At 44.6% G+C, this 21,383-nt stretch overlaps 1 protein-coding gene across 1 annotated transcript in view; it reads left to right on the top strand.

Moving 5' to 3' along the window:
* galnt2 (UDP-N-acetyl-alpha-D-galactosamine:polypeptide N-acetylgalactosaminyltransferase 2) overlaps positions 1–21,383 on the top strand; it is a 52,073-nt gene that overhangs the window by 17,516 nt on the left and 13,174 nt on the right. Inside the window, exons 2-8 of the mRNA XM_076726213.1 lie at positions 10,626–10,713; positions 14,848–15,001; positions 17,910–18,008; positions 18,119–18,186; positions 18,282–18,347; positions 18,512–18,633; positions 20,594–20,681. Coding sequence (XP_076582328.1) covers positions 10,626–10,713; positions 14,848–15,001; positions 17,910–18,008; positions 18,119–18,186; positions 18,282–18,347; positions 18,512–18,633; positions 20,594–20,681 — 685 coding nt within the window. The remainder of the gene's footprint in view (positions 1–10,625; positions 10,714–14,847; positions 15,002–17,909; positions 18,009–18,118; positions 18,187–18,281; positions 18,348–18,511; positions 18,634–20,593; positions 20,682–21,383) is intronic.

Genomic DNA, 21,383 nt, shown 5'->3' on the forward strand with positions numbered 1-21,383 from the left:
ACCCCTCTCTCATTAGGTGGAACAGTATCCAGAAGTCCAGCTGCAGCTGTGGAGAATCCCTGCAGCAGGCAGCACAAATGCTTAAAACTGGAGTCCCCCCCCCCCCCCCCCTGGAAAATCTGAAAATTTGTTCCACTCTGTGGATGTTTTCTGAGCAGCATTTTGTTCTTCTTATCGTTCTCTGTTAGATGAAGCTCTGTAAGATGCAGAACTGTGTATCTTACAGCAAACAACCTTTGTGTAGGTCGAAAGCATTCACAGGCTTATTGGACATCTTCATTAGGGCTGATTGAGACGTCACCCACCTCAGCAGGTGTTGAACTAAATCCCAGGAACTGGAGATAATTTGGATCTTGTGTGTATATGGGAATGTGTGTTTGTGTGTGTGCATCTCTTTTTGCATGTGTTTTTCTGTACAAGTGTGTGTGTGTGTGTGTGTGTGTGTGTGTGTGTGTGTGGGATGCAGATGGGGTTTTGGGAAGGGGGCCAGCACACACAATTGCTCCATTGAGCCGTCTACACCCCCCAAGTCTCTCTCAGTTTCTCCCTCTCTTTCTCACACACACACACACACACACACACACACCCTGGTGAGACTTGTCACAGTTTGCTCAGTGCAGTCTGAATTCTCAACCAAGTGAAGTTGAAGGGGCTTCAGGGTTGAAGTCTTGTGGATTTTACAAACAGCTCTCCCTCCCTCCCTCCCTCCCTCCCTCCCCCCTTTTGTTGTTCTGTCTCTCCCTCTCTCTCCTCTTGCTCTCTTGTACAGAGGTTTCATTATGGAGTGACATTATTTTAAAGTTATACACAGTCTAATGAGCTCCTTTGAAGCAGAGCAGGCATTCCCTCCAGCCATGCATCAGCAGGCATGCATATGTGTATGTATGTGTGTGTGTGTGTGTGTGTGTGTGTGTGTGTGTGTGTGTGACAGAGAGGGAGAGTGTCTGACACACTTCTGATACTTCTGTGATGTTTTGGATAACTTTCCCCCTCTGTCATGCCTTATTAAATGTCTGAGAGACAGACAGACAGAGAGCAGTACTGTTCCTTGTTCAGGGGAGGTTGAACAGCTTCCAGCCTCACTCTGCTGCTGAACGCCTGGTACATTTATTCTCTCTACCTGTCCTCGCTCTGTGTGTGCTCCTTCACGCTGTTTGCATGAATTTTAAATTATGTATTTTTAATGGTACAAATTTCATTATACTGAAATAAACAGGCTGCCTGCTAAGTTACGAGACGGCTTAATCACTGCTTGATGACTCGTCTCAGTGATGTGCATTTGATTTGCATGTGCAGAAATATGTTTGGAGACAAACGCGCCGGTTCATCCCACAAAGAGGAGCAGATTATGGAGTAACAGTTGATTATTTTCTATTAATAGGCTCTTTTGTGAATCAGAGAATCCTCACGATTCTCTGAAGAAGCCACACATGCATTTCCTAAAACAATGACATCCCAGACACCCAGTCAGCTGCATTGTAATGGTTAATTTGTTTCTTCTGGAGGAATCAGCCGCAAGTAACACAGAAAAGAAGTCATTAAATGTGCCACGACGGAGAGTAACGTTGCTGTGATATCATTGGGAGTTCGGGTGTTTAGTTGGACTATTTCCTGGTCTTGGCATTTTCTGAAATCTTGACTTGGCTTTCAGACACCAGGGGACCTGTGAATGTACATTTACAAAGACAGACATGAAGACTAACGATGTCAGATGAAGGATCATATGGTCCCTTTAATTCTGTGGCTACTTAACAGATGTGGATAACCCTCCCATTGGCTGAGTGTTGCATCCTTTTGCTCTGCATTCTTGTCTCTGTTGTCCTTTTCCAATTTCTCTCTCTCTCTCTCTCTCTCTCTCTCTCTCTCTCTCTCTCACTCACTCACTCTCTCTCTCTCTCTCTCTCTCTCTCTCTCTCTCTCTCTCTCTCTCTCTCTCTCTCTCCCTCTCTCTCTCTCTCACTCTCTCTCTCTCTCTCTCTCTCTCTCTCTCTCTCTCAAAGATGTTCTCGCCTGTCTGCCAAACAGCTATGGCGAGAGTGTAATCAGCCATGTGCAAAATGTTCCACGGAAACATTTCCCTTCAGCAGTATTTAGTCAGAGCGGTTTGATAAATTCAAAACGTAGAAGTTCAAGCAGAGTCTTTAAAAGCGCCTTCAACCCAAAGCATCATGGTCTAACTTGAAGTCCTTTGAGCAATCGGACCGTGTGGTTAAACGAGGTTGTAATATTTGTGCGGCGTTCACTTCGGCACGTTATGCTGTGACATTTCCAGGCATCATTTTTTTTTAACACGGTGACGGATTGTTCATTATTTTTCCTCTCCAGCTCTGCTGTAGACGGTGAGCAGGGAGGAGCTCGGGTAATGCAGGGCTGAGAAAATAACCGACTAACATTCAAAATGTTAAGTTCGTGACTGAGGCAGAAGAAGGAGGAGGAGGAGAGTACAAAGTATGAGATGAGGGCTGATCAGCGGAGGGGGAGAAATGAGGTAGGAGACGGGAGGAGATGCCGCCACATGACAAAGGAGGAGAAGGGAGATGAGATGCATTAAAGTGAAATGAAGTTAGGAGCAGTTGGAAGGAGGGGGGTGTTCGCAAGTGAAAGTTCAGTCATATGTAATTTAGCAGTTTTATCTCAGTGTCTGCTGCTCCAGAGGCACAAAAACAGTTCGTTTCAGCAGGCTGGACCTCAACACTGTGCCGCTGGAAAGCAAAACAAAAAGGCCGCAAATGCCAAAATCCTCCGTCTGCATCCTCTTTGCTCATCACGCCTCGCTCTCCCCCTGTGCGTAATGACATCCCAGTCATGGCTGTTTTTTAAGAGTTGCTCTCAGCAACAAGCTTCTTTCTCTGCTTTCATGTTGAACTACTGCCAGAAAATAGTGCGTGCGTGCGTGCGTGCGTGCGTGCGTGCGTGCGTGCGTGCGTGCGTGCGTGCGTGCGTGCGTGTGGACCGAGGACACAGTGCTGTGATTAAAGATGAGGAAGAAAATGTGACTTGTTCTAGATTCTTCCTGGTGTTGGATAAACAGCTTTCAGTGTGAACGGGAGAGGACAGCATCACTGCAGGGAGCCTGAATCAGGGATGTTAACACCGTCCCAGTGTGAGCGCAGCCAGTCCCTCAAATGAAGACGTACAAAATACATACATGACCCCAGTTTTGTTTCCCTGCTGGTATACTGGGAGGGTGGAGGGATTGTACTGGTCACCGAGATGGTGGTTTGCAACCTAATTTTTGTTTTCCAAGTTGTCAGTTGCCTTCCCATAAACACAGCGCTCTTTGTCTCTCGTGATTGGCCGTGTGACACGTACTCATTCACATGTACACAGGCCTGCTCTGTAAACTATGAGAACTTCAAAGTCTGAATTTGGTGAATACACAGAGGTTTTGTATGAGGAATTCCCCCGCGGAGAAAATATTATGAGCATGAGTAAGAGTGAAATCTGCCCACGTGATTTAAATTGAGCATCTCTCTGTTCTTCCTCCTTTCTTTGCTTCTGTGGTTATTTATTGGTTTTCTCCGGTTTTCGTTCTTGAGGTTGTGACCGCGGTGAGTTCATTTCCAGGTCAAGTGTGAAAAAGTTAAAAGCAGGCTGGCACCGGGCTTCAGGTGTCAGTCAGTCGTTCCCGACGCTGCGTTTGTGATGTTTATCTGGCAAGGCAGGGGGGTCGTAGTGATGATTAAAGTGAACTCTTAATTTAACTAGCAGGTATAAAGTACAGTGCATCTTTGTATCCATTTATTTCTTTTCTGGTGCATTTTTGGGCATGCCGGCAGCTGTTTGTCCTCATAAGAATATTCCCAATAGTACTTTCTATGGCAGTAGGATTTTTATGGTATTTATTAGTTTTCTAATCTGTACATATTGTACATCCTATTCTGTATCCTGTACACTTTTTTATCTTGTGCCACTGTTCTTGCTTTCTGTAATACTTGCTGGCTGTAACGACTTAATTTGCGTGGGATCAATAAAGTCTTATCTTATTATGCTAACACTACTCTAACGTGAACATGGTAAACCATTGTCACTGTGTGCATGTTAGCATGCTGATGTTAGCATTTAGCTCAAAGCGCTCCTGTGGCTAAGTATAGCCTCACAGAGCTGCTAGCGTGGCTGTAGACTCTTAGTCTTGTTTAGGGGTAAATTAGTTTAATGGGCTAATTACATTTTGTTCACTTTTCCCAATTGAAAAACAGAAGCGGAGCTCAGGCCCATTTTCAAGGTAATTTCAGCCGTCTCTTGGCGTACAACCAATACCAGATATAACAGCATAATAGAAAACAGAGCAACAAATTAAATCTCAGCTTGGTTTTCAGTCCTGACGACGCTCAGCAGTGTGGTGTATTGTTCACTGTGTGCTGCTGGCCATCACTGTGGGATGTGAACTCCTCTTCCTGCTGCTCTTGATGCCTGATGCGCCGTACCGTTGTCTCTTGGAGGGATTTTGTGATGAATTAAGGTTACAGAGCAAATTGGAGCGTTGGCAGTGCTTGTTTTATCAGAAACATGGTTTAATCTGGATCTCCGCTGTGAAATCCAAACCAGTTTTGGCTCGAGTTTGAATTGACTGCAGAGGAAATAGTCCCATGTTAACGTGTGTTTTGCTGCATCAGTAAAGCTGTTCTTTTCTTTTCACACACGCTTCTATGTACAGTAATTATGTGTGTTTCGGGGGGGGGGGCATGACATCCGTTTCTCATTCATTTTTATCTGCATTCGTGTTTGGCTTCATCCCTGTGTATGAGCAAACACTGCCTGGGGGTGCTCTGTTTGTGTGTGTTGGTGAACTCTTGGCTTCTATCAGTGGATGTGATCAGATTACTGTGGATTATACTCTGACTATTAGAGGCTCGACCAAGACTGGATCAAACACACACACACACACACACACACACACACTCACTTGCAGACGGATAACCATGCGTGTAACCAGACTGACACACTAATGCATGTCAGCTCACAAACCCCCACATAGACAAATATGAACTGACACATGTTAACACACACACACGCACACATACTGTGTCTGATCTGTCGAGGGCTTAAAGTCCATCCCATTATCTGAGAAGCAGGTGTGGGAGCTCTGTTGTGTCCTGTGTACATCTTCCAGTTGGCAGAGTGGATCGTTCCTGCTAATTGCTCCAAAAATTTGACTCTGAATTGACTAAAAATAGACATTTTAATTCTGGCTGGTTAATGTGGCTTTTTCCCCTCGTGTACACTCTTGAAAGATTTGTGTTTTTTCCCTTTTCACTGACGGGAATTTAAATATGTTTTGGACACTGCTCGGAGGAGGAGTGAAGAGGAGCTCTCAGTTCTCTTCAGAGTTCATGCGAAGTCACGACGTGGAGAGCCAGAGATGCGTTCAGCACGCTCAGCTGTAGCACGGAAGGCAGACATTTGCTTTTGACGCGTGCAACAGGCAGATTTAAGCTGAAATTCCTTCCACTGCTCTTTTGACATCCGACTGGAATCTGAGCGTTGAAATTGGCTCTGACAGCCTCGGCGTGTGTTCGTAGTTAGATGACTTCAGGTGCTTTGACACACAGCCTGTACTTTGTCATATTGTGAAATTGCTGCTCATAACCTGTCAGGTGTTATTTTCTCACCGACCCTTTTAATTTCCTGCCGCCCTGTGGTAGCAGCGTGACGCAAAAAACGACCAAAATTGTCCTTCTTTCTTAATGAATACGAAGTCTTTGTCGCACCATGTGCAGTCAGATGCTTGATGGCGCCCTGCATAAACCAACAAAGCACGGAGATAAACACCTCACCGCAGGCGCACGGACACCCGCAAGAGTTGTTGAAAGGTGGCTCGAACCAGGACAACAAACCAACTGCCGCGGGAGAGAAATCCTGAAAAGCCTGATTAAACAAGTCTGAAAGATAACCAAACAGCACAAAGAGGAGCTTTACCTCACGCACATATTTACGTGCCTTTATAAAGAATGTTAAAAGGTGATATGACCAGTGTGGAGTATCGTGAATTTAATTTATCTTATCTTCTCTCAGCGGAGCGTTTATGAGATTTTCTTCAGCTCAGAGAGCCGGACAGGAACTGACTTTACACCACAGTGACAAATCAAATGTCGTGCTCTGAATGAGCTCTGTGTGTGTGTGTGTGTGTGTGTGTGTGTGTGTGTGTGTGTGTGTGTGTGTGTGTGTCTGTGTCTGTGTCTGTGTGTCTCTGTGTGTCTCTGTGTGTCTCTGTGTGTGTCTTTGTGTCTGTGTGTGTGTGTGTCTGTGTGTGTGTGTGTGTGTGTCTGTGTGTGTGTGTGTGCGTGTGTGTGTGTGTGTGTGTGTGTGTGTGTGTGTGTGTCTCTTTGCCTTTTTGTGTGTCATGACCATCTGTCAGATGGCAGACCAGAAGAAAACTGCTGCCAGAATGACAGCAGAGGAGAGAAAGATGAAGTGAGAGACAAAAAGATGTCAAAGACAGAAAGATGGAGGGAGAGATGAACGGAGGAGAAAGATGCCGTCAGGGAAGGACTAAAGAGGGCAGACGTGTCAAAATAGAAGAAAAACTATTCCCCAGAAGGTAAAGTTAAACAATAATTGGAAACTGTCTGGTGATAGTTTTAGTATAAGATGATAAAACTGAAGTCCTAACGTCACCCTGTCGGCTTCTAAAGGAGTATTTTGACATTTTGGGAAATAAGCTCATTCAATTTCTTGCCTAGCATTAAAGGAGAACATTGATAACCCTCCCATGCCTGTGCAGTAAATGACGTTTATCGCCAGGAGTTGCTAACTTAGCTTAGCTCACACAGGTCATTTTTACACTTCAGGTTTTGTACAGCATCAGCAAACAGTATTTAACGTGTAAATTCATCAGCTTTAGATGTGCTATGAGGTAGATTTTCCTGTTGTTTTCATTGGACAGTGCTTGGCTTGCTGTTTCCAGTCTTTACACTAAGCTAAGCTAAGCGACCACTGGCTGCAGCTTCTTATGTACCATCCGGACATGAGAGTGGTCATCGAACACACTGTAAAGAAGCAAATGAGAGAGTTCCCAAAGCTACTCCTCTAAACATCACTGACCTGGTCCCTACATGGAGGGAAAAACTGGTTGTTCAGGAGTTAACGGTCACTCTAAACACTGCTTTTATTCCGTGTCCAATATCTTTGGCTGGAGCTGCTACACTGAGGTGTATGTGTTTGCTTTTATACGTGTGCCCAGCGTGAATCAATCACATTTTTGTTTGGAGGAGAGGCAGATACAGGCTGGGGCTATTTTCACTAAGAGCTTTTCAAAGCCATTCATGTGATGTGAGTTGTAAAGAATAGCTCTCCCAACATCTGCTCTCTCCTCGCCCTTTTAAATCATGTTCCAATCACTGATAAGTCATATTTATAGCAATCATTTGTTGATAAATCATGCGTACTGGTCTTTAAAGCAATGCATTGTTCTCATAATCTCCTAATGCTTTCTGTCTCGGTGCGATCTGTAATGGACTACAATTCCCATAAATCACCGCCGGTGTTTCACAGGCTGCACTGATGCATCTTGATCACTGTTCTCATTACATTCCTGCAATTCACTCTTCTTTTGCTCCCCATTTCTGCTTTCTGTCCGCCTTTCGCTTCCTCGTATTTGCCCTTCCGTCACCTTGTTCTTCTCACTATGTCAACAAAAAGTGAAACGATGAATGTCTGCAGCAAAACAAGTGAAAGTGGACCTGGTGAACCCAGAACTGCAGTCATGAAACAAGTATTTGGCATTTACAAGCACATCAGGTAGAATTACTTTTTGATCTGTTCCCAGCATCAGCTCCTCATGAGCGAGTTGAATGCAAGCAAACCAAGGCGTGGGACTTGAAACAGAGTTTAATTCCCCAGGAGAATATGGACGCTTTTAATGTATTAGGAAATGATGTCGTAAATCTGAGCAGTCAAGAAAAAGCAGAAGAGAAAGTGGTGCATTTCCTCACAGGAAAACAGGGCGTCACTTTATTTTGATAGTCTCTCAACGCTCAGCACTAAATGAGTGGATATTCAACAGGCTGTCAGCAATATCCTTGTGGGTAAAGTTGCTTGTTCAGCCAGCTGTCTGTCATTGAAATGGTCTTTGTATAAAGGGACTGCAAATTGAGAGCAGCTGCTCAAGCTATCATACCTATCAAAACACTGTTGGTAGCCTGTCAGCAGACGGGTACGAAGGAACTAAATTCAGGGTTTTTTCACACAGTCTGATAATATTATGGCTTTACTATTAACTTAAACTTTACTGCTGAATTCAGATGCTTCAAAAAGACACCGAGGACTTGTCAAAGACGAGAGACATTAAAAAGCAGCATTGCATTTAAGTGCTGCTAAGGTAGGCCTAAGACATGGTGACACGTCACAGGTGTGAAGGCTCAGGTATTAAGCATCAAATGAATGGCTGAATTGCTTTTGGCTGCCTCCGTGTCAGGATCCTGGTGTTGTTCATGCTGCGTCACACACTTCCTGTGACCGAGCATCTGTATGTATTATTAGGAACACCTGTGGGTCTGTGAAAACGGCCTGTGGTGCATGCTGGTGAGCCCACCTGACACACCTACACGGCCGGCGCCATCGTTAGTGTTATAAACGATGCCTGTGCTTTACGGCTGTGACACATGAGAGGTGGGTAGGACGTGACGTCTTGTTTGTTCCATGGGGTTAACGTCCGGGTCGTATATTTACTTAACTTTGTCCTCATTGAAAAGTCGCATGATGAATTTTTACTGCCTGTTCTCCTCAGAGCTGCAGGCCTCGGGTACAAAGCCCCGTGGGAAGGCGCACAGTACGCATGCGTGTGTGTGTCTTTTTGCGCTCGCTCGTGTTTACTTTGTTGTTGCACATGATGCTGCACATGAGCACAGGTGCTTCGGGGGGGACCTTTTCTCATGAGGTGCAGAGCTTCCACTACACTGTTTCTAGATGTCTCTGAAGAGGCCCTAACCTGTGGACCGTGAGGCATCCGGGCGTGCGGAGAGGCAGCTGAACATCGGACATGTCAGACATGATCGGCCTGATCTGAGAGACAGAAATGCGCATTTCAGCTGATGCGGTTTTCTGATTTGGTGTCTGTCACATTACGGTGGTGGTGTACTTACAACAGCCCGCTAAATTTGACAGAATCACACCACTGTGAAAGAAGTCGGCGCACGCAAATGTGAGTCTACTCCCTGCATGTTAACTGACACTCAAAAACGGTGAAAAAATCTGGAGATTGAAGAGGCGAAGATGTTCCTGAGGTTTCTAATCTCCACTTGATCAGCCCTAGAGGTGGAAGATTTTGCACGCTCGAAACGCGGAGCCATGAAACGTTTTAGTTTGAAGAGTTGGCCATAAAATGTCAGTGAGACAAAACAGCCCGACGGAGCAAAAGTCTGAAGCCAATTTGGAACTTTACTTCACCTGAAAATGTGTCCTGTTTTCCCCTCAGAACCTGTCAAAATGCATTTCTGCTGCGAGTATACTGCCAGCTTTGGTTTTCATCCCACACTGAGCATTACCATCTGACTGTGCACACAGCTGTCATGAACACTTATAGAAATTGATTTTATGTAGGGTTTTTTTTTTTTTTTTACAGTAGTTGTGGGTGTTCGATGGTTTAATCTTCTTTCAGTCAGTCAGTCCGTTTAGAACAGATTGACTCACTGTCCGCAGGAGATGAATGGAAAGGCTGGCACACAGCGAAATGATGGGCGAGAGTCAAAGAAAACAACAGCAGTTATTTTGCTGCAAGAACTGCAAAGGCCTAAAAAGCAGAATACACAGAAAAAGAGTGTGAAAATCCCTTTTTCTTTCCACCCTTTACCACTTGTCTCAGGTGTAGAAATAAACTGTTAAATCCTGTTTGCGGTTGTCTCTAATGTCACACTGTCATTGGTTGTCCGGAGGCACGGAAGAAAACAGATCAATACAGCGTTTTGGCGAGGCTGAAGGTGAACGGGGACTGCAGAGCAAATAAGACAGTTGGACAATAGTTTTCTAAAGTCAATGGCAGAGGTCTGGACAGGGAATGAACGGTGCTAATTGCTGTGCCTGCCAGTGTATTGATTCAGTGGGCTTCAACAGTAACACAGATGGACACAAAGGAGGGACGGCTCGGTCATTTGTCCATTTGTGTAAATGGTGAGAGCATCGACATCACTGTGCTGCGGCTGTCAGTGCACTGATGAAGTCAATTATTGATGATTGAACGGGAGGGAGCGTGTATTCATCGGGTGCTTTGCTAGAAGACAGCATTGATCTTGGGCCGATAGAATCACGCTTGCTGGACATCCTGTTGTTTAAATGGACTCAGCCTGAGTGGACTGCTTATGACTGTCATCACTTTATGGTCTCGCTGAATGAAGCGCTCAAAAAAGAGGCACAGCAAGTTTCCATCATATTTTTCTTCAAACTACAAAAAAAAAGTGTTTTAACGTACTGTATTTACATTAAATCAAGACTAGTTGATTCCACTAAGGTCCTGATATTTTACACTGTGACAATTTGACAGACTCCTCTCCCCTGACTTTGATATCTCTCAGCCGCTCTCCTGTTTCCTCTCCTGTTTACTTGCATCCAGATTAAACTGTGTGTATCCATGGTTGCGTGTGTGTGTGTGTGTGTGAGACGCGTCTAATTGTTTATTTGCTTCGTTTCAGGATGATTGGGGCTCCAGCGACTCGTCCAGTCGGAGCAAATCTCACAACTCGGATGACAAGTCTCACAGCCTGGAGACTCTGCCGCCAGGTAGGACACTTCACTACCCATCATGCACTCCAACCGTACTCTGTCTAAATGACATGACTGTATGATGATGCTGGGAGTGGATCCTATTAATAAATACACTGAACTGAGTGTTTGAAAGCAGGGAACCTTGTTTTGTCTCAACAAACAAAAAAACTAAGCTATCAGGTACATCTTTTCATCATATTTAAAGCCAGGATATTTGACCAGGATCTGCCTGAGGATCTGGAGAGAGTTCAGCCCCTCGTTGTTCGTGGTTGTGATTGTACTAAAGGAAACGGCAGGACAAATACATCCCAGCTGTGCAGCATGTGCATGGCAGACACTGCACACCGCAGTCATACATCCAGAAAGTATTCCACATCATGCTCCCACAACCAAAACCATTTTAAAATGTGGTAACACAGTGGCATAGTTTTCGAGTTTTATTACCAGCAGAACATGAACATCCTCAGCCTCCTTAACCTTACCATGTTTGAATAACCACAGAGGAAGAGCAGACAATTCAATACAGCCTGCAGCTTGACACAATCTTCAAATGCTGGAGCTGCAAATTTATCCAAAATAATTCAGGGATCCATTTTAATCTCGCCGCAAACCCAGCTATGCGTCTCCACCCAGACTCTGAGACACAAGGACCACATTTTTTTCAGAGTCCAGCAGCGTAGAGCCGAGCTGAAAAGTCACAGCACAAGGAGTTTCTGAGCAGCCATTTCTCATGCAGCTCTCATCCTCAGCCGCCCCTCCTTCACAAGCCCGTGACCTGCTAAAGCTGAACACACACTCTCTTATCTGATCCAGCAGTGGAAATGGAATCCAATTTGAATGTTGAAGTGGGGGCATTTCAACTTCAGGGTGACTTTACACGATTACGACGGCGACGTATCACAACATCAGCCGCAACACACACACACACACACACACACACAGACAAATGCAAACGCTCACTAGAAGAGGAGACAGAAGAAGAGGAAAGAGGTGGTGAAAAAGAAAGAGGAAAAGGGAGATGGAGAGATGAAGGGGATGGCCCCTTAAAGCCCAGACTGACATCTTCAGATAGCTTGTTTTGTCCAACCAGCCCAAAGATATTTTGCTTTGAATGATACAAAACAGAAAATGGCAGCAAGTCCTCACATCTGAGAAAGTGGACAGTGAAAGATGAAACAATAATCAAAATGTATGCTGATTAACTTTCTGTCAAATGACTAATCGATTGACTGAGTTCATGTTTTGTTCTGATTATTTTGTCTGTATTATCGTTAAATTGAAGCGCGTCCATTTTTAAAGGGTAACTGCACGATTTGAAAAACTTCTCACTTTGCTGCCTTGATATAGAAGTTTACTCCAGGACCCCCAGCTATCGCTGTTGGGTGGGGTTGCAAGTTCAACAAAGCACACAATAAAGCTGGGTGGAAGACGCTGCTTTTCAGGCCTAGTCCACACACACAAGGTTGTTTTTGAAAGCTGAGTTTCTGAGTCTCTGTCCATATGAAAATGCAAAAACATAATTGAAGCCCTGTCAAGAGCATGCCAAACAACAGGTGGTGATATGACCCTAAAGCTACGTTGGCCATCAGAAGCCTGAAAAAAATATTACCAGTGGGCTGCCTGCTATTAGAGGGCCGACCAGCTCGGATTATTTACCATATGCCTCTGAGGCGCATTCTGATGCCTGTGTTGCTCCCGATAGTGGAAGAGTAAATATAAATTTATGTGTTAACATGTAAGAAGTCCATGTGAGAAGCAAGGTTAGCGCCAGCAATATTTTGGCCATTTCCACCATTGCAAAAGAGATAACGGCACATCACGAGGCAAAAACTCCTGTCGTCCCCGTCAACACGTTCACCCCGGAAGAGGATTTTGAAAAATACCCGCGTGCATGTCGACTGAGCATCAGTCTGGTGTACCGGCAGTACGGGAAATCTGTCTCCCCCTTCTGGCTCCATCCTGCTGCTAGTTACTGTACAGTAGCTGTAGTCGCTTCCCCTTTCAGCTCTGGCAAACCCATCTTTGCTGGGTGACATGAAATGCAGCACTACTGGAGCACCAGCGCGGGAATGTCGCCACAGCCGTCAGATTTAAAAACTCCTGCACACTGTGAAGCACAGAGAGATTTATCTGGCGGTGACAGGTTTAATCAGTGTTGTGTGAGGGTTCATTTCTAAGTATTTTACATTTATGTGTTAAAGTCTTGCAATCCAGGTTTAAGTTCCCCTTGAAGGTTTTGTTTGGATCATTTTTGGGGAGTGCATCAAATAAGAAGTGTGTGTGTGTGTGTGTGTGTGTGTGTGCATGCGTGTGCGCATTGAGCCGGTAGGCGGAGGCTTCATGGTTCAGTACAGATCGAGGGAACGGTTCTGAGTGCGAGTCCTGCCTGCCAGTTACCATCAGTTGGAAACACGACAGCATCAAGGGGTTTCCAGAAAATGTTGCAACAAACCAAAACAACCAGTCAGCAGCAGCTGTGGGTGGAAACAGCTCAGTGACGAGAGGGAAAAGCGTTCAAATCAACGGGCTGCACCTTTCACCAGCACAGAGCCAGAAGCAGCAGAGCACCAGCTCGGTCACAATGAGTGCACCTGCTGAAATGGCCCGAGAGATTATCGGAAAAATGTCAAGTGAATGAGTAAATCCCAGCGAGAGAGCGGCCTGTTAAATCTGCTTTGAGGAAAACAGGCGGACTGAAAGAGAGACCGCAAAAGAGAGATTTTTCAAAGTGTGAGCGAAAGTCGTGCAAAGTGAGGAGTTGAAACATTAAGTTCGCAACATTAATTACTTGCTGCCACTAAACAGAGATATCAGCAAGGACATCACACACTCTGGCACATGCAGCTCTGAGGCTCTGAGGCGCCGTTATACAGTCGCAGGCACATCATTTTCGAGCTTTAACTAATTAGCATGCCAGACACTTTCACATGCTGTCAGGGCAGACACACACACACACACACACACACACACACACACACACAATAGCTGGCTCCTTCTTCCTCGTCAGGCTCAGTGTCTGTCTGTCTGTCTGTCTGTCTGTCTGTCTGTCTGCCACGAACATACTCATCCATACTGAGATAGTGTAATCTCACGCTGCCATATGCTTAACACAAGTCATTAGCATAGCAGCTGCACCCGGCTAATTAGTTGTATTATTATTCGTGTGTGTCTGTGTCTCAGCAGTCAGTGATAAACTGTGAAATTAAACATGACAACTTTCTCTGTTTAGTGAGCAATGATCTCAGTAATCTGGTCAGACAGACACAGTGTGCTCTGTGTGTGTGTGTGTGTGTGTGTGTGTGTGTGTGTGTGTGTGTGTGTGTTAGATAATGTTTAATATCATATTTTCCAAACTTGTATTTCAGGCCACAGTAACTAAGTAAATTCAGTGGGAATGTTTTTTTTCCTGCGCGGTGCCATGCATAATGAATGTTCTTTTGTGTTTTCTGGCTTTGCTAAAATAGTCTCGCCTTGTCTGTGTTTGTTGTTTGAATTCTGTTCTGCACAGTTTCGCATATGAGCAGCATAAATCTCATGTCAGCTTTCCTCAGTGCCATGTTGCCGCCTTGTCAAGCAGCAGCTTGACGCTGCAAAGTTTCCTTCCTGTCAGTCGTGAAGGATTCTTGCATCAGCCAGACTGCTGCCTGCATTTCATATTCCCACTCATGTATAATCCCATTCATTCCTGAGACACATTTTCAGCCTTTTGTGAAGATTTAAACTTCGTCTGCGGTGGCGGCTTTTATTTTTGGATACGCCGTGTTTATTTAACACGTATTTCACCAGAGAGTCGCATTGAGAATCTGCTTCTCATTAAAACCTGGACACACAGTATGCTGTTCTCTGATAGTTTAGTGTTTATCTGAAAGTTGAAACATGGAGTGAGAATTCATTTTTTCCTCTGCTTGCTCTTTATCCACGTCATAAGATGCCCCCTGCTGTATTTAACAACACAGATTAAAAAGATTTAGAAATCAGTCCTTTGCTCCATCTTTCCAGCCGTCATCTCAGTTTAACCACAGATGTGGTGAATAACAGAAGCAAGAAAGCACCAGAATAGTGTATCCTTCCAACTTCTATCGACCTTTATTGCTGTGTGCTTTATATATGTGTGTGTGTGTGTGTGTGTGTGTGTTTGTGTGTGTGCAGGTAAGGTGCGCTGGCAGGATTTCGACCAGGATCTGTACGTTGGTGCCACAGTGGTCCGACCAGGTCAGGATCCGTATGCCAGGAACAAGTTCAACCAGGTGGAGAGCGACAAGCTCCGTATGGACCGAGCCGTGCCTGACACAAGACATGACCAGTATGTATCTGTACTATTGCAGAGAGTGTTAACATCATTAACGCACACACACACACACACACACACACACACACACACACACACACACACACATCAGCTGATGTGACTGGGCCACAATTCTGCCGCCTTAACCGTCACGGTTTGCATGCGTAATTGCAGGGGTTCTGTGTGTACATGCTGTCCTTTGTTGTCTGTCTATTTGACTAATTGGTGCAAGAACCGGATAAGATCTCTTGGAAACTCCCTCTATTGTGGTCTATCAGATGAAACCAGGAAGCAGCAGCAGAGCAGACACACACTGTCACCGTCTGCTCCATTCATAACATGAACCTCAGCTAATGGCTGCCGATTGTTCTGCTTGTTCAGTGGGTGAAGAGACAAAAATAAATTGTGGCACAGTGTCTGCTGGATCCCTTTTATTAGATATTTTAATCCTTGACGCTGTCTCGCTCCTTGTAGAATTTAAGTTAACATTATTTAGCTTGAAAGCTCCCTGAAGTTGGCAGTGTTTCCCTGAGCAGAGTCTGGAGCCGTGTTGTCACTCCGCTCTGCTTTCTTGAATAAAGCATTGAGGTAAAGTTCATTCTGGGCAAATGTTTCCACAACGGAGCCCACAGCTAAGCAACGGACAGCGTTTCAAGGGTTCACACGGATCAGATAAGATTTGAATGTCGAAGTTGTAAACATTAAAGCCTCAAACAATACTTTGCTTTTTTGCACATGGCACTAAAATCATCTTGATGTAACATGCTCATTTTGTGCCATGAATTGGCTGTGAGTCAGCGTGTCTGACTCTGGTCCGACTCCTGTGGTGGTGTTACTGTTTCGCTGGTTTCAAGTGAAAGATTGTTGTCTCACCTGTTGAGCCAACCAGGAAGCTCCGAAACACCCTGAACCTGTTCTCAGAGAACAGAGAGTTATTTATTTCATACCCTGAGTACGAGGAACACATCCTCGCTGCAGTTTGCTTTTGTTTCCTGGCCGTGCCTCAGCCTGCTCTGAAGAGAGGAGAGAACATTATGGAAAAATCATTTTTTGTCTTATTGGCAAAGAAATGGCAATCATTTGAGTGTTTTAACAGGAGGAAGAGCAGCAGCAGTTTCACTGCTATTCTTAGTTTCGGGTACATTTTAATGCATTTGTTAACACTTTCGAAGTGATGCTGAATGTGGTTTTATAGTCTTTATAACAAACACAATGAGTCTCATACAAGAAGCTCTCACACAGACAGATTTGTTCTTAAGTATGAGCCGTTTAAGGAGTTTGAGTTTAAATATGATCCCAAAATAGAAAACATAGCTCAATTATATTCTTCTTTTTACTGTTTGTTAACATCTTTTGTGAATGAAACATGCCCGCAAACAGAGCGGTCTCTTGTAAATAGTAGTTTTGCCAGACATTGATTATGCTAATGACCAAATCCCGCTAACGCATGCCTCCTCATGAACAGGTCCTATTCATCAGGCTGAAATGAGCGATTTACATCAACTTTGTTCAGTTAAGAGGTTTAGGATGAAAAAGAATACAAACATGGTCTCGCATGAGGCCCAGTGATTTATAAGTTAGTGAGTAAGTCACCGTGCTCAGTCAGTGGTTTTAGCCGTGCGATCCAAAGCCTGTTCTTATACAGGCAGTGGTGTGGCCTCACTGATGTATTGACATAACTTAGACAGCCGGAGCCATTAGCCCACTGAAAGAGTAGCAGTGTGTCTCCTATTGATCTGGCAGTGATGTGTCATTTGCACAGCATGCAGCGGCGCTGATTGTGAAGGTTGTTCACTAAAAAGAGCATAGTTGGAGGTTTTTCAGGCCAGGACAGCTTCATCAGGCCTTTCTACACAAGATCAAAAGAACTTGTAGGTTTATTCAGCTATATGACACACACACACACACACACACACACACAGCAATTAGGGCTTTTTTTTTGCCAGTACAAGAAATGTGCAGGTCAAGTCAAGATTGATGCAGCTGCATATCGACTGTTTCCAGCCTTTTAAAGCTGATGCTGCTCCGACAGACGCGGTGCAGGGACAAAAGCAGCGCACACATCATGCACACAGACAGTTCAGTGACCCCGTGGACTGTGCATTCAAGATGTGCTGTACTTTTTAAACAGAGCATCTGGTGCGTGCTTAAGCCTGTTAAGAATACCTCTTTGTCTGCAGTCTTTTAAATTATACATAAAGGTTCATTTTGGATTCTTTGTATGCACACGTGTGTACATACAGTACACACACATACACATCTGCTCATGTTATGGCTGTATACAGTATACAGAGTGTACAGGGTGTTACAAAAGGATTTAACGGATTGCTTGTAGTTTTAGGTGGGAAAAGGCTGCCCCACAATGATAAATGCCCCATTTCTCCTCTTTATCCTCGCCTTGGCTGCTCGTCTCATCTAGTGTCCTATCACCCATGTTTCTCACTTTCAAGTCAGGGTGAGGATTTGTCTCTGTTGGACACACACACGCGCACACACACACGCACACACACACACACACACACACACACACACACACACACATACATGATCTCATGGGATTTTTGCCCCACGGTCCGTAAAACCCACTGTCAATCCCGGCTTCAGCAGACCATACCGTGCGTGTGTGCGTGTGTGCGTGTGTGCGTGTGTGCGTGTGTGCGCGTGTGTGTGTGTGTGTGTGTGTGTGTGTGTGTGTCTCAGAGCCGGTGTGTCCTGAATCCTAGTCATTGTGTTCATGTATTCAGAATCTGTTCAGGGAGCGGTTCCAGCTCGCAGCTTTGCTCACACGTTCAGCTGTGCGCTTATGTGTGTAGGAGTGTTTGTGCTCCAGTGCATTTGTACACATGCAGGCATTTATGTTTCTGTCGTTTTGTACTTCTTCTGTCTTTTTACTCCTAATTTGTGTGGTTTCTTGTGTGTGTAGCTGCAGGCATAAACAATGGAAGTCGGACCTACCGGCCTCCAGCGTCGTCATCACCTTCCACAATGAAGCTCGCTCCGCTCTGCTGCGCACCGTGGTCAGGTAGGTTAATGGTGTGTGTGTGTGCTGTTGACTTACCACAACAACCTCTCTATTTAGATTTTTTTTTTCTACATGCTTTTTATCTTCCTATGAATTCTCTCTCTGTTTAGCGTCCTGAAGAAAAGCCCTCCTCACTTGGTCAAAGAGATCATTCTGGTTGACGACTACAGTGATAATCGTGAGTAATGAACAGAAGCAAACCTAATAAGACGACGGTGTGAATGTGATGTGTGTGTGTGTCATTGTGTGGCACCTGCTTTGTGTGTGTTTCAGCGGAGGACGGAGCGCTGCTGGGGAAGATAGAAAAAGTGCGTGTGTTGAGAAACGACCGCAGAGAAGGTAATTAGAAGAAGAGGAGAGGAAAGTTTTCTAGCCTTTTCATCCCAGTGCAATCATTTTTGGCATGTTTATGGTGCGGCAGGGTTGAAGTCATTCTGTTTGGCAGCAAAATGTGTTTTTTGATTTTTTTTTTTTTTTTTTTTTGTAACTGATGTTTCTCTCAGGACTGATGCGTTCAAGGGTTCGTGGTGCAGACGCTGCCACAGCACCAGTCCTCACCTTCTTGGACTCTCACTGTGAATGTAATGACCACTGGCTAGAGCCGCTGCTGGAGAGAGTGGCCGAGGTACACACACACACACACACACACACACAAACACAGGCACGCACGCACACAAACACACATACGCACAGAGCATACAAAGTCGAAGATGGACAAGTCCAGCCAGAATAACAATGAAAGGACAGTGAACTTTTTTGGGTTGTGATGTTAAGAGACACTTAAACTGGCTCAGAGGTCAGTGGCCTGAAGTGGATGTACTCTGTCTCCCTCAGGAGGGTTTGTGTGTTTTATAGTTGGACAAAGTCAGATCTTAACTTCACTGTAAGTGTGCTTTAAAGAGTTTTAAACCCGACTACAAAATGTCCCAGAAAAGCCAATAACTAATAATGTTTCAGGGTGGAAGGTTCCCGAACAGTCTATGGCAGTGTTTTAAAGTTCCTCTCCAGGCATCAATTAAACTCCTAGAAATTCATCTTTTATCTAAATTCGTATTAAGAAGTTTTCCCATGAGATAAATGGATGGAACAATCTAAGTTTTGTGGCAAACAGAACTCTGGGAAAGATGAGTGCAGGCTGCAGTCCGGCTCTGTGTGGTAATACATGAAGGCTCACCATGTCTCCTTTTCATCTTTGTGACTGGAAACAGAACACGTCTCTGCTTTTTGAAAATTCTGAAACTTAGCGTGTAAATATTGATGCGTAGCTACACCTGGTTTCCCCTCGGATACCCCTGGTTTCACCGTAGCCTCCACCAGTTGACGGGACTGCTTCCTTACGTGTGACACCCTGGCTGTCTGAATCAGTGAACAGTGACATTTATTTCAGTCCTCCACAGTGTCAAAGCAGAAACACTGCATAGCATTGCCTGCTTATTACCCGTATCATATTACCTGTTGCATATAAAAAAACACAATATATGCATGTTAACAAGGTTAAAACCCTGAGTTTCATCGCAGGAGGTCTTCAAAAATGTAAAACATTGTGCTCAAAATTGCTTCACAGTAGTGCTAATGTTATTCATATCTGCGGGGGGATTTATTTGAGGTCAGCTACAAAGCAGCACCCCTGCAGCTGGCAGTCAGTCATTGTCTTGTTCACAATCATGAGCACATGACAGGACTTCCATAACAGCAGTGTTTGTACTCTTTGCACATTTTTACACCTGCAGAAAGGTTTTTTTAATCTAAAAAAATTACTCCTTCTGTAGAATTACATGTTGTCAGTAAGTATGTACAGTAAGACAGAACATTTTTTGACAGTCAGTTTTCCATCCAAGACACCAGGTGTACAGATCGGTTCTTGTTTCCTCCTTTTCTAACCACGGCGAGCTGCAAAAGGCCAGTCCTTCAACAGAACACGCAGAAACTGACCTCCATGTGTGCTGATATTTAAAGTGAAGGCTGCTCGCAATGACTTGAGAGGGAACTTCTTGATTAAATGTGATCTCAGAGTGAAGTGGGACACTGTGTGTAAAAATGGAGGTCGCTCTTTAAATATTCATCTGATATGAGTGAAAATGGTCTGATTCCGCATTTGATCCTCCCAAACGTGCTGGTTTGTCATTCCCAAGTTAATACACGCCGCGATGCCAAATCGAAAACATTTTGCTGTTAAAGGAATTGACTTTCTTTCCTTTGCTGTACTTCCACTTCGTGGGTGAAACCCTCGTGTGTCATATCAGAATGTCTCAACCCAACGTAAACTAACTCGATCAGTACGGGAAGTTTGTTTCTGTTGATGTCATTCGGAAATCCCTCCTTTAAACTGCAGCGTGATGTGGCTGTGTGGGTTCCTGCGCAGGGTTTGATTTGGCGTGGAGGAGGCAGAGCTTTGTAAACACAGCGATAAACTAAATATAGAAGATACACTAAACATATGAATCTGTTGAGGACACTATTTACTTCTCAAAGTCGTCTGCTGCTTTTCTTATTGTTCTCCTCGTGCTTGACGGGATTTGCAGCTCAGACTTACTAATGAGTTTGTCGTCCTGGTGAATGAAATTGTCCGTGTCCTTCCCTCTCAGGACAAGACGAGAGTCGTTTCTCCCATCATCGACGTCATCAACATGGACAACTTCCAGTACGTAGGAGCCTCGGCCGATCTGAAAGGAGGTACAGTACACAAATAGAGAGGTACATGGACACTTGTTCTGCGTGGTTCCCGACGAGGCTGTGGGTTTGCGACATTTTGAAAGGCTTTTAGAGGCTTTTTCTTAACAGTGCAGTGACAATGCTGTTGTGTTACTAGCAGCAGTAATACTCATTGTTTGGCATTCAGCGCTCTGCTTCAACAACAGTTTTCACTTAAGGCCTCTGTTGCTATTTCTCCCACACAAGACCGGCATGTTTAGTCTAACGCCTTACCTTACATAAACCGTGTCTTCTGACTGCATTGTGGAGGATGTAGAGCATTCTTAGAGAGAGTGACTACATTAAGTGCAGTCCAATAGTCAGGATGTTAGCATACATGGTAAATATGCTTGTTTGTTGAGTGTGGTGCTGATTGACACTATTGTCCCACAACACAATGCACAGCTGAGATGGAGAAGCTAGTCAATGGAGAAAGAAATAATGATCTTCAAATCTTCCATAGTCAGCATTTTCATGTTACCAATGGAGGAAATGTTTTTCAGTGACAAAGCTCTAAAAGCTGACTGTACTCGACCTGCTGAGCACCACGCAGCAGGCAGACGCAACTAGCTGGTGAACGTAGTGGAGCATGTAGCAGCTGAAGAGCCGGACATTTCCCTCAGCTGTTGGCAGAGATGTAGTGTTTCCAATTCAGTTTGACTGACATCTGTTTACACGACTATT

This window comes from Chaetodon auriga, chromosome 1, assembly GCF_051107435.1.
Source record: "Chaetodon auriga isolate fChaAug3 chromosome 1, fChaAug3.hap1, whole genome shotgun sequence".
Lineage (NCBI taxonomy): Eukaryota > Metazoa > Chordata > Actinopteri > Chaetodontiformes > Chaetodontidae > Chaetodon > Chaetodon auriga.